Below are 13,221 nucleotides of genomic sequence, written 5' to 3'. Positions count from 1 at the left end.
AGAGAAACGCTTAACTTAGTGAAACACAATATGGAAGATTTTTTTTATATTTTGTTTTACACAAATAAGTGATACCAAGACTGTGTAGTTTTCCTAAGCTTTGTATGATTTTTTTATATAGTATAAATAATATCTCTTTATCATCATGATAAAGACCAGTAATTTGGAGCTCATTTACAAAAGCAACATGCATAGTTTTTACCTGGGATTTAAACATCAGCCATGAAGAAATTCACAGATCATGGTCCTCCAGTGTACTGTGTGATGGATAATTATGTATTGTTTCATCTTCAACTGCTATCATTATGGCCTTGGTAACCTGGGTGATACATATACTTGAAAGGTTATTGCTTGTCACCAGTTTCATCACGAACAAGGCCAGGTTTATTTGTAATTTGCACCCTTAAAACAGAACTATTGTCTTGTTATATGTTGAATCTCCAGAAGTATTCCAATTATCCTTTACCCAGGTGTTTCCCTACATTAACGTTACTTTGTTGTTGTAGTCATTGATGCTTTTTTCTTTGAAAACTGTGCATTTCTCTCTGTGGATACAAATTATCTCTTTCTTCATTTCTGTCAATGTTTTTGTAATTTTGGACTCAGTACATTATTCTGTTTCTGCCATGTAGGGATGGAAACCCACAGTATTTAAAAGTCAGGATTGTCGCTTGTCGTTCTGTTCCCACAATTTACATTTTTATGAGGTCTTCATTGAAATCATGAATCAGGTTATTTTTGATTCTGGCCAAGTATAAAACTTTCCAGATGAACTTATTTATATGTTGCTTTAAGCTGGTCATGTGTATACAATCTTTCTTGAAATCTGTGGCCCAATAAAGTTTCATCTTAAAGATAAGAGTGATTCTTTTTAATAACCTACCCTTTTGTATGCTCTGAAAAGACAAATGGAGTGAAATATTAATGTAAGCCTGAGGTTCGTATTTCATCATAGTGAGCATGATAGTATGAAATATGTCAGTTTGCTGATACCAAGTTCATTCACTCATTTTAAGTTTTCAGATCCCATCTGATGATAATTTCATTGTTGGAGTTCATCAAGATCCAACTAGATCTTGCTGCTGATAAGGCTGGAGGTGAAGAGTGTCAGAAAATATACAGTTGAGGAAACAACAGCCCTTCAACATTTCTTCTCTGTCAGAATCAAATTCTGGGGAAAACATCTTAAAAATACACCTGAAATTTCTACAAGACCTTGCATTTTCTTTTCATATCTCCACAAGCAGTGTGTCACAGAACAGCATGAGCTAACAAAGCCAGTTACTAAATCTTCCTGCAGAATGCCAGATCTTTCAAGACTGCTTGACACATGTATATAGCTTATTCTGAGTGAAAAGGAAAGGAAAAGGAGGTTATTTTTTGAGGGCGTAAAGGAAATTGTGTAGTATTTTCTTGCTTAGCTTTCCCTCTCTCCAGTGGCTTCTCTCAGGCTGCCCACGGCTCACCATAACACTAGAATGGCTCAGTTTTCTGTTTGGCCAGCTTCGACAAGTGTAATGAAGAAAATGTCTGTCTTCTTTAATGTAGTTGATGAACACTTGGTTGATGCTTTGTTTGCATAAGCAAAACTCACCCAGAGAAGTGTTTTCCTTGCTCAAGGCACCACTGATGTGTTATTTTACCGGTGTTGCGGAGTGGGTCTCCTAACATACATTCGTTCCAATGTGTGTGGTTATAAACATCCACTAGTAGAGACTGGGGTATTGTAAAGCCTAATCTCTTCACATGTTATTTTTGTATCGGGATATTTTTAATATGTTCACTGACTGTGCCCATAGGCTTTGAAATTTTTGTCCTGTATACTGCCGTATTATTTGTTGCTTACCAACAAATAAGATAATGCTGCCCAGGCAGGAGGAGAACAATAGATGATGCTTTTTTCCTGTTCACACAAAAGCCAACCACAGGAGCCATTGTTTTAAGTAACAAGCCCACATGTTATCTTGCAGCTCTCCAAATGAATGTTAAGACTATTATTTTAGTGAATTATTATTGAGTCAAAGTCTGCCATTGGCTTTCATCTCTAAAAGAAGATCAATAACTTCTTTTTAACAGACATTCTTGACTCAGAATTTGCCTGTTGCACAATGTTGCATAACACCAAGAGGAACAGAGGTTAGCATGCACCAAAAAGATTACTTAAGACTGTATGCCACTGATGCTATGATAAACCATTGTTGGATGTGGATAAAGTAAGAGGCATTGTTGTCTATTTTGACTAGAGCTACTTTTATTTCAAAGGGCCAGATCTAGAAAGTGAGCTAAAGCTTGTCAGTGAGAAGTCGGAGTATCCACAGAGGCTTGATCTACGCAGCACAGCATACGCATTCAATACGTGGTTTGGGCGAGAAGCAGCAACCAGCAGATGACCTCCTGACCAAAGTGTTTAGCCAGAGGGATTGAACATCTCTCTATAGGATATAATTAACCTAAGTAAAAATGCCATTTCCTATTCACTAAGGCAAAACGTCTTATCTCATAACCAATTCAAGTAGCTATTAGCTTTCAGGTTTATTCTTTTGATGAACATTTCTGTTCCCCATTTGGCTACCATCTGTGGACTGGAGGAGATCTGTACATGGCTAACAGTGCCTACTTCCAACTAATCGTGGTTCATAATTTAACTGTCATTCTTTAGGAAAAGGGGGACCAGCCTATACTGTATCCTACTGCCAGATTAAAATAAATAATTCCGAAAATATTCACTAGGATGGCTAACTTTCAAGTGTACATCCGTGAACTTTCCCACTTTTGTGAATTATTGTAGCAATTTATTTATGTATTTGTTTGTTTGTTTGACATTGACTTCTGTTTTTCTGAGCAGCTCTACTCCCCTATTTGATGTAAACTGGCATCTAATGTCAGTATTTGCCAGACCACATTAGGAGTTTAGAAAGATTGACCTCTCAATTTTAAACCATTCTAAATCCATAATCAGAATTTAAAATGATTGAGTGGGGGTGTTCCTAAAAGCAATTAGATGTCCCTTTTTTTCAAACTCGAGAAAATTGTACTTGCGTTTTTAAAATTTTCACGGAATTTACAAAATGTTTCTAAGTCAATCAGTGAGAATCTCCATAATTCCTTTCTCATTAATTATTTTGCACTTTCTCCTGCAGCCTAACTCCAGACCGGCGGCGCAGAGTGGCAGGCACTCGGTGTCCGTGGAGGTGCAGATGCAGCGCCAGCGGCAGGAGGAGCGCGAGAGCTTCCCGCAGGCCCAGCGCCAGTACAGCTCTCTGCCCCGGTATGAGCGTGCACCGCCCCCACCCACCTCACTCCCCCCACCCTCCCCTCCTCCCCTTCCCCCACCCTCCTCCTCCCCCCCTCCCCTACCACATACCCCTGCCCCCAGTCCTCAGGAAATCCCTGTTTCCTTCCAGAATTGCATGGCTTCTCCGCCTCCCACAGGGTAGTCAGAGAGGAGCCTTAAATGGATGGCGAGGTCGTTGCTTAGCTTAGAGGCCATCTTACTGTGTAGCAAGAGGACTGGAAAGAAAGGTGTTTCAGGGGATGCCAGCATTTTCACCCAGCAGCTCCCTGACCGAAAGCAAAGCGACCCGTCCTATGATTACTGGGGCTTAGGGATTGGACCCAGATTATAGTATGGGGTGCGCCACCTCCCATGTGGCCATGGACAAGGCCATGAAAGATAACTCTTATTTTGCTTAGCTCGTAGGGTGATGAGACTAATCGATACTTTGTACCCGTGGAGCTGAAGGATAGGGGTGAATGCTCCGTGCTCCGTGCTTAGGCGGGCTCTGTGGTCCTAAACCTTGTTCTCTGGCTGTCCTGCCAGCTTGGCTTTTGCTCTGTGTTGATCCTCAGAGAATCCCAGTGTGACCACCTCGTTAGCTGACAGCCAAGCTGGAGGGTTTGTCTGCTGCGCTCCCCTATGGCGGCACTTCCGCTCTGGGGGTTCTCTGCAAAAGGCCAGAAAACCCTTGGGTGACCGAGCCCTAATATATGGAAATGACAGCCGTGTTTCCATCCAAGTATTTCCTCCAGGCATAGTGAAGAAAAAAGTGTTTAAACACGTTGAGCTTTCCACACTTCCCAAAACGAGCCACTCCTATAATCACAATTCTTACAGGCATTTGTTCTTCTAGTCCAAAACCAGGTGACAAGAATATTTTGGGTAGAAAAAAAAGTTCACTTACTATGTTTTTGTCAACTGTTTTGAATTTGAGCAGAACAACTTTGGGGCGGAGTGGCAAAATGCTTATCTGTGTCACCTTAACTGACCAATGTAAAAGTGATCTTGATTCAGTTTCTAATAAACATGGGTCCCTATAAATGCTAAATAATCGCTGTGATAACCATGGGGGACTTGACCACATTGACACGGGTCACCAAGGGAGTGCGGATGTGAATGAAAATATGTACCGGGACGAGCACCATTATTGTAGTAACGTACTCATTCAGTTATTTTTCAGTTCAGAAAGTTGTATTTCTTTTGAGATATAAATGATTTTTTTTTCTTTTAAATAGGAGGATAACCAAGAGTTATTTAGGCCACTCTAGGTAGCGTCATTGGAGTTTAGGTCTGGACGGGTCTTGGAGATCATCTTGTCCTATAACAAAACAGCTTAGAAAGGTCAAACAACTTTTCCTGAGGTCACAGAGCTAGTACATAATTTTGACAATTCAAACTCAAACCTGCTCATGCCCTTTATAACCATTGTTTTATATGGCTCATTGCTACCGAGAGCTTTGGTTCCCAAGTTGGGAATATCAGTAGATGTAGATGTGAGGTTCCCCTTACACATTAGTGTTTGGAAAGGGGCCGCCATATGAACCAACCTGATGTAGAAACTGCTGAGCACTTCAAGGATTATACACGAAGGTTCTCTGTGTGAAGTCCCTTCTCCCAGACTGTCGACTTGCATCCCCTCAAAAAGATGAGCGTGATAATGTGGGTGAATTGACACTCCGGGCATGGCCCTGTGCCATAGCCACACAGGTGGCTCGTAGCCTGTCGAATGGCTGTGATTTGCTGTAAGAATATCTTGTCCATGTAGGGACTGGGATCTTATTCTGTTTGCAGATTGTTTGGCTTCATGTGTCCTAGTCATATTTGAGAGTATTTATAAGATATGGAGGAGAAATATCACAAAGTGTATTAAGAGGAGGATGGAGTTGGGAAATGCACAGGACTAGGGAAGGGAAGTGGTAGACATGGTGGCAGGAGGGCTGGGACGGGCAGATGGCCTGGAGAGAGAGACTGCGGGCTCCCAGTCCTTGAGAAGAGGACAAAGATCAATGTGGCGCTTCCACTGAATTTCTACTGGTCGCGTTCCCTAGTAGCCCAATATTCCGGTGGCTCCTCCTGTCCACCCCCCTTTTCTACCACCTCCTCCCCACTGTCCTCCCTCTGTTTCCCTCTCCTTCTGTAGCTCCTGATAGAAGTATCTGCATTCCATGGAGGATTGCTGCCATTTGTACCACTGCCGTCATTTAGTGCTTCCCTAAATAACTAAAACTTTCCCTCTGGGTAATTGTGACTCTTATTATTAGCCATTTTATTCTGTGTAGATATGAGAACAACAGAAAACTCAAAAGGAAAGAATTGTGTAAGTTTAGGCAAGTGGGGCTGGTAGGCCTCTACACCGTGTTCTCTCCTTTTAGAGGATAATTTCTCGATGTGAACTTTATATGTGTGAGGAAAATCAGGAATGCAGAGACTTGTGCCCAGCTCAGCACCCAGCAGAGCGCCACCTCTCAGCAGCAGGTCTGTGCAGAAACCTGAAGGGAGGTCAAGAAATCAAACAGGAAGCCAGGGCTGCAGCAGCCTGTGTGAGCTCGGGTCCGATCCAAGTGTCTGACATGTGATTTTCTTCAGAGACACCTGACCTCTGCTTTTCGGATGTTGACAATTAGCGGAGTTTTGTCTAAACAAGTTGGTATGGCATTCGATACCGAAAAAGATTTCATACACAAAAATAGTTCGGTTGCCAAGTGGAGCATAAAATAAAACAAATGGTCAGGACTTTGTATCAGTCACAATAGATAAGGTGGTTTGAATTAGAGGGATGTATGTGAGCCAGTGTGGTTTGTAAATTCTAACTGTAATTAAGGAGACCTATAGGCAGAATTCAAGTTTCATTTTGAAATGTCAATAAGAAACATTAGCCAGGTGGTAACACTAGTTCCAAAGGAAAGGGACCCTGAGTGGCCTCATACTCAATTCTCAATCAGACCAGGATTTTTGTCTTTTATTTTTTTAAATTCCTAAATTAGTTATTTTATTTAGTATCCAAAAAGACAACTCTCAAACCAAGTAGAAGTATGTTCAGTTTTAGTCACTGATAGACGTATTTAAGATCCTTTATTGAATATTTTTCTTTCTTTTCTTCTCTTCTCTTCTCTTCTCTTCTCTTCTCTTCTCTTCTCTTCTTTTCTTTTCTTACCTCTCTTTCCTCTTTACACCCTTGGTTCCATGTCCATTGGTGTCTCACTTCTTTGCTTTGTACGTCTCACTCCCCGGCTGTGTCTTCACACCCTGACCTGGTCTCCCCGCCAGGCCCATTTATTATTGTCTCTGAGCTACTTGTTAACGTGGCAGCCTTGGTCTTCACAACTTTCTTCATCTTTCTGTGACCCCTTCCTCTCGGCAGATAACTGGCTTTCCTCGGGCCCTGGGTCTTTGGTAAAAGTTCCCTACACGGTAATAGTCTTCAGACCACCAATGGTTAAGATCATTGAGAGATCATTATTGCCAAAGCAGGGTATTGTGCCTTCAGTGGATTTAGAAATCTAACTGTAATTAAGGAGACCTATAGGCAGAATTCAAGTTTCATTTTGAAATGTCTATAAGAAACCTCTGTGTTGGTTACCAACTCAAAGCAGTATGTTTTGCCACTCCTTGCCGGTGTTGTTATTGTGGTGTTGAGCAATCAAGGTTTGCTTGTCATCTCTGTGGACCTGTTTGTGGACTTTCTCTCACTGAGTGAGGGTTCTTCAGTTAATCTCTAGTGCCTTTCTCTCCCCTTGTCTCTACCTGACCCCTCTGACAAAGGAAGAGGGAGCAAATGTTATTGTTTATTTTACTTCTTTGATCAGAAAGATGCCCCCCCAAAACCCAGAGCCTGCGCTTTGAAGGCAGAGTGACGCTGCATTCAAACTACTCCTCCAACACCCAATAGTCGGCCCTTTACTCTATGCCACACCTTCTAAACATTTTACATGTTATTTCATTGATTTCTCCCCCATACCCCCATGAGGCTAGACGGTATGGCCTGTTTCACAGGTAAGGCACGTTGGGCCCAGAGATCATCACATAGCTGGCAAGCGGCAGACTCAGGATTTCAATCTGTCTATTTGATCCTAAGCCACTCTTCCACTATGCCTAGGTGACTACTTTTCTAGCGTAGAAACTTATTTTTTGCTGCTTTTTTGTGTTTCTCTATGATCTGCTCATTTCTTGTCTCTTAATCAAGAGCTATTAACACCACTAGCTTCCTTACCAAGGAAGCATGTGTGTGTGTGTGTGTGTGTGTGTGTGTGTGTGTACACTTGTATGTGTGCTTTCTGCACATATCTTACTTCAAACCTCAGGCAGGTCTGCTTCCTTCTCTCTATACTGATTAATTTGAAGAAAATTTTAGCTACAAGAAATTCCTTCTCCCACATCATAATTTCCATCCTAACAAACCTTTAGCGAGTTCTCAATGTGTTTAAATTTAGAAAGACTCTTTCTTCCTGGAATGATTCAAAATTCAACTTAGAGTGCCTGACTTCCACAGAGTGAAGCCTCAGGCGTTACAGAGTTGGGAGTGGGGGATGGGGAGGGTTAGTGGACCTCAGCAGGCCCAGGATGAAAAAGAGGTGAAATGTCCACAGCCCGTTTCTGCTTATCTTTAAATTGATAACCAGCTCATGAAAGAAACCCACTTTTGTTGCTGTGACATCCATAACAAGTTCGTTGTTTTAATTAAAGTTTCGTGATTAATGTCAAATCCCTGGTTTCATGCTGGCACTTTCCATCATTCTTGTCTCTGGGCAGATTAATTTATGACTTTTTAAGTGAAGATAATCAGTGCTTTGGACAAATAAACTATTTCATCCAATGTAAGTTTTCTTGCCTGGGCTGATTGTAGAAATAGTCTGCCTCCCATTAAAAGAGAACCAGATAGAGATACTGCAGGCCACTCGATTAATCACAGTCACATCCAGAGATGGCATGGACATTCGTTTCTTTTCCATAATGAAAATATCCCCGACTACATTTTAGGCCATATGGAAAATGGGCAGATTTCATCCCAAACCATATTGATGGCACTTGCAAATATTCAAAAATGCAAATTGCTTCATTCCCAGGGGAGACCCAGTGACTGCACAGCCTCTGTTTTCCTCTGCGGGAGTCCTTTTGAACATCCTGTCATGTGTATGTTGATGCGAAAGGCTGAGCAATACACACCGTCGCCAAATGATTTTCTTATTGATAAATGGAGCAATATATTTTGTTTTATGACTCGATTCTCTCTCCCTCTCTTCCATTTCAAGGCTAAAAATTAGGGCATGTCTTCCTGTCTGGCACAAAATTGTTTTACTTTATCATAGCCAATCTTATTGTAAATTCATAAAAGCATCTAGAGACTCGATAGTAAATTAAAGACATTTCAAAACAATAATGTTTCCTGAAAAGGATGTGCAACTTTATTGCACAAGTGATAAGAATTTGAAATTTCTATATGACTCTGATATATTTCCCTATCCTGTGGTTCCCAAAGGGAGTTTAGTGGGTTATCCCGATCTTTGGTGAGGGTACAGTACACAGGAAAAGAATGCTTACTCTACAGACGTCCAGGTGCTAAAATCTTGATGAGTGTGTATTCTGATGAGTGACAGTTGCTGACATATACAGCTCAAAAACCGGGGCTTTAAGGGACTGCCTGTTGCATCTTTAATCATAAAGCAGTCTAGACTTAAATCTTTCATGACTAAACTCATATTGTAATCCATTGCATGTACTTCCTATTAGCTAGGATCTCTGGCATTATGGTGGCAGCTGCGTAAGATATTTGTTTTATTTGTTTAGAATTGAATCATAACGTTCTAAAGCGAACAGTTATTGCTGGGACAGGAGTTGCCAAATCTTTAATCCTCCTGTACGGCATCTTGCCAATGTGTCTAAATTACAGGAGATAGATGTTACCCTGAGCAGAACAGACAGGACCTACCCAGACGCAGAAAGACCCTCCTTCTCAAGAGCTCATCCATTGGTTCACTCTCCTGTTTAGCCCTTGTCTGTTCCCTTGTCTAAGACGTGGGCTTGCTGCGGGCAGTCCTGTTTTCATCCCCCGGCCTCCATCACAGGGTCTGGCACATGAGTAGAACACAATAATATTTGTTGAAATAGTGAAATCATTTTCCTCCTCACCCCCTCCTCCCTCACCCCGTCCTTCCTCTTTTTCTCTCTCCCCTTCTCCCAACCCTCACACTGACCTTTGGGCTTTGCTTTCTAGGCAAAGCAGGAAAAATGCCAGCTCTGTCTCCCAGGATTCTTGGGAGCAGAACTACGCCCCGGGGGAAGGCTTCCAGAGTGCCAAGGAGAACCCCAGGTACTCCAGCTACCAGGGCTCCAGAAACGGCTACCTGGGTGGGCACGGCTTCAACGCCAGGGTGATGCTGGAGACTCAGGAGCTCCTTCGCCAGGAGCAGAGGCGAAAAGAGCAACAGATGAAGAAGCAGCCCCCTCCTCCACCCGAGGGGCTCAACAACTATGACTCGTATAAGAAAGTGCAGGACCCCACTTACAGTGCTCCCAAGGGGCCCTTCCGGCAGGACGTGCCCCCGTCCCCCTCTCAGGTCGCTAGGCTGAACAGACTGCAGACTCCTGAGAAAGGGAGGCCCTTCTATTCCTGAGCAGGAGAAGAGTGGATGCTTCACATCATGCAATAAAGGACATCTTCCTATGAAGACTTGTATTTGGGGAGTTTTTTGAAAACCTCGAGGGTACTGTGGAATATTTCTGTTGTTGGTATCAGTGCCTTTAAGCAGTATGGGCAAAGAAATGGATGGCCTTAATGTCTTTGCCAGTATGTCTCAAGTGTATTTCCTGGAAGGATTTCCCACCATCTGACAATCATCTGCTCGAAGCATTCACATGCCCTGCATCTCTCTGGAGGACCAGGAATTCTTGGCCCGACTCATGAGATGTTCATGGCTTTGTGTTACAGCCCCATACAACTAGTGGTGAGAAATTACCTTGAAGCTAAGGTAATGTCGATTCCTTTTTTTTTCTCTTTAAGTTTTGTGAGATGTGAGGTGACATCTCAGTCTCTGGTGGTTGGAAGCGGGTGACATACATCAGAAATTGGGGCTTTCCAGAACTTCACAACGCAGTCATTTATGGTTACTTTATAATCGGTATGGTTTTCTCTTTTCTTTCTAAGCAGCTTATAACAGGAAAGTTCCTTCATGCTATTAAGCTAAGCCATATTCCAATACTGTCTGGTCATCGTGGGGATCCTTTTGTAACTGCCTTATGACTCACCATTACCAATAAAGTGATCGTTCTGGTCTGAGTTTATACATACACTTGTTTAATCATGTTCCTAATACACGTGTTGAGTCACCACAGCTCTGTGTAGGGAGCGTGGGTGACAGGAGGGACCCCTGGTAAGGAAGGACTGGGCCTGCCCATCAGACCTGTGTGTGTCACGGTGTCAGAGGTGGTACTAAGAATTCCCCCAGGACGAGCTTCTGGTCCATTACATCCCAATAATTATTTTAATTAGTTTTTGATTGACAGGTTGGCAAGAAGGGCATAGAATGCGACAAAGATAAATCAGTCGTTCGGAGATTCTAAAAACTCATCTGCTTTCTACCGTTTTTTAAATCAGTTGGAATTGACGGGCGTCTAGTGCATCCACATGCTGTTTCTCTGCCTGGTGATGCCATCCATGCTACTAAATAATTCTGCCATGGAACAGGAAAGACAAATAAGGGAAAAACGGTTACACATCACAAAGAGAACATTCTGGTGTCCCCAAACAATGGTAACAAAAGATTGTTCTCCCAATATTTTAACATGCGTGTGAGTCACAAGGCCCTCGGTTGCCCCGTGTTTCCATCTGTTGGTCTCAGCGTCATGTATTGTAAACCATGGCTGGGTTGCTAAAGTGCCTGCAAATCCCGACGTGAAAAAAAAGCTTCAGATGAAAGCTCAGCATACCATGTATTAACAAAAAAAGAAAAGGAAAAAAAAAAAAGACATGTACTGATATGCCTATTTTTTTTTTTTACTGACACATTGTATTTTTGTGTCCACTTGTTTTTAGAAAATATGTGAAGTGTCCATACACATACCTATGTCTCTTTTGCATTTCTGTGTAATGGTTCTATTTGTTCATAATGTGAGGCGATGTTTCAATGGTATTAACCAATGTAAGCGTGGTGACCTTGAATGACAGCAGCTCTTTCTCACAGCCTTCCCTGAGCTGTGGGAAACAGCTTTCTCTGTACATATGAGACTTCTAATAAAAGGCATATTTCTTCCTGTTGTTTGTGGTATCTGACGTATTCCTGTGGAAACTCTCCTAGCTTTTTTTTTTTTTTAGTGTGTTAGCAGTTGTGGATTTTATTTTTATTCATATTTAGCAAAAGTTGAAAGTTTCCTCATATTTGTTTGTGTGTAAACACTCAAGTGGGTGATTGATTGCTTATTTGAACACCTGAGGAGAGAGGGTTCGGGAAGGAGAGAAGGATCTTCTTAATGAGTTCACTGGGAAGCCCAGGCTGCTGAAAGAAGCCTGGGGGATGCTGAATTGAGGAAGCCAATAGCTAGAACGGAACAAAAGAAAAATTAGATAGGAAACTACATAAATATTTCTATTATTGCCCTTTGATCCCTTTGGATCATTTCGACAAGCCAAATGTGTTGATTGAGTCCTAGCCTTGCATACAGCGAGCCCAGAAAAATGTCCAGACCCAATCCACTTCCAATACTAACCTCGTTCTCATTTCCCAAATCATGAAATAAGGCTTCACTAATTCAGATGGACATTCATCAGTATCTGGACGGTGCGTTGGTGGCATGAAGGGCAGTGCATCCTAGGTATGTCTTGTGCACGAGTGTAGATGTGGTCCCTGCCCGAAAGGCAAGCTTTGCAAAGTCCTGTCGAAAGTACCCTCCCTGAGGAGTGCCCGGCATCAGTGGGTTATCCTTGCAGCCTTCACCCTGTCGCTGAGCCCAAATTCTGTCACCTCGGGATTCCTAAGGAGAGGCGTATAGCAAGCCAAGGAAATACACGTCTTCAGTTCTTGGATGCATGCAAGGTGTGGGAAAGTAGAAAGGAAGATGGACAGATTTGTTAATTTTCTCACTGACCAGGAGGCCCCTTACAAGTGCCAAAATTCGAAGGTCGTTAATCTCAACTGACAGAAGTAGAGCAGGAGAAGAAATATTGAGTATTGTGGGGACCCAAATCACAAAGGGATTTGTAGATTAATGTTGACAATCTGAGCCACACTGAGAAGTAGGAATAGATAAATTGAGTCAGCATGGAAGTGCGAATGCGCTCCATGAAGCACTCTCGGCTACGTGAACTGACCTCTGGCCCCAGAACACATCACAAGGCCTCACACGGGTCCCTGAAAGAGGGCATCTCCAGGAGGAACCAGGCTAAGCATGGTCTGCAGATCCACTACGCTCTGCCCTGCGCAGCAGGGAGACGCACGAGCAGCAGGGAGACACGCCACATCACAAAAGGGGATAGGAGGTAACCCCAAGGGCCACACTCAGAAGAGGATGGAAGTGGAGTTACTCAGCTGTCCCTCAGAGAAGATGGTTCCACCAATACGTTATCACCACTCAGTCCATTAAGACTACATGTAGTCTTATAAAGGTTTACGTGTAAATATAAATTATGAAATAACATATAATGTACCTATATTATATGCATTTTCAGCACCGCTGCCCACCCCTTCCCCTAGACCACGGACCGCTGAGAGGCCAAAGCACCGGTGGCTGTCCCAGCTGCCCCGCGAACAGGCAGAAGCTTGGGACTCGGGCTGCTCAGCGTTTCTGCCAAGGAAGTCAACTACATCACATCAGAAACAGTAAAACAATGAATCGTCTGCTTCTTTGAGTGGGAGAAATTTGCTTTATTGGAAACCCTTTATGAAAAGGGGCAGAGAATAGGCAAATTGAGCTGACCACTTTGTCAGCCGTGTGCTTGGTGATTGTCTACCACC

General features: G+C 42.8%; 1 protein-coding gene across 6 annotated transcripts in view; it reads left to right on the top strand.

The window, feature by feature from the left end:
• Positions 1-11,528, top strand: part of PARD3 (par-3 family cell polarity regulator) — a 616,019-nt gene extending 604,491 nt beyond the window's left edge. For all 6 annotated transcript variants that reach the window (XM_039839775.1, XM_039839772.1, XM_039839773.1 and 3 more), the window contains 2 exons: positions 3,141-3,268; positions 9,489-11,528. In XM_039839775.1, coding sequence (XP_039695709.1) covers positions 3,141-3,268; positions 9,489-9,888 — 528 coding nt within the window. In that variant the 3' untranslated portion in view covers positions 9,889-11,528. The remainder of the gene's footprint in view (positions 1-3,140; positions 3,269-9,488) is intronic.
• The last annotated feature ends 1,693 nt before the right edge of the window (positions 11,529-13,221 follow it).

This window comes from Pteropus medius, unplaced genomic scaffold, assembly GCF_902729225.1.
Source record: "Pteropus medius unplaced genomic scaffold, Ma_sr-lr_union100, whole genome shotgun sequence".
In the NCBI taxonomy this organism is placed as follows: Eukaryota; Metazoa; Chordata; class Mammalia; order Chiroptera; family Pteropodidae; genus Pteropus; species Pteropus medius.
The sequence above is the reverse complement of the archived record's forward strand: the minus strand, read 5'-3'. Positions and strand labels throughout refer to the sequence as shown.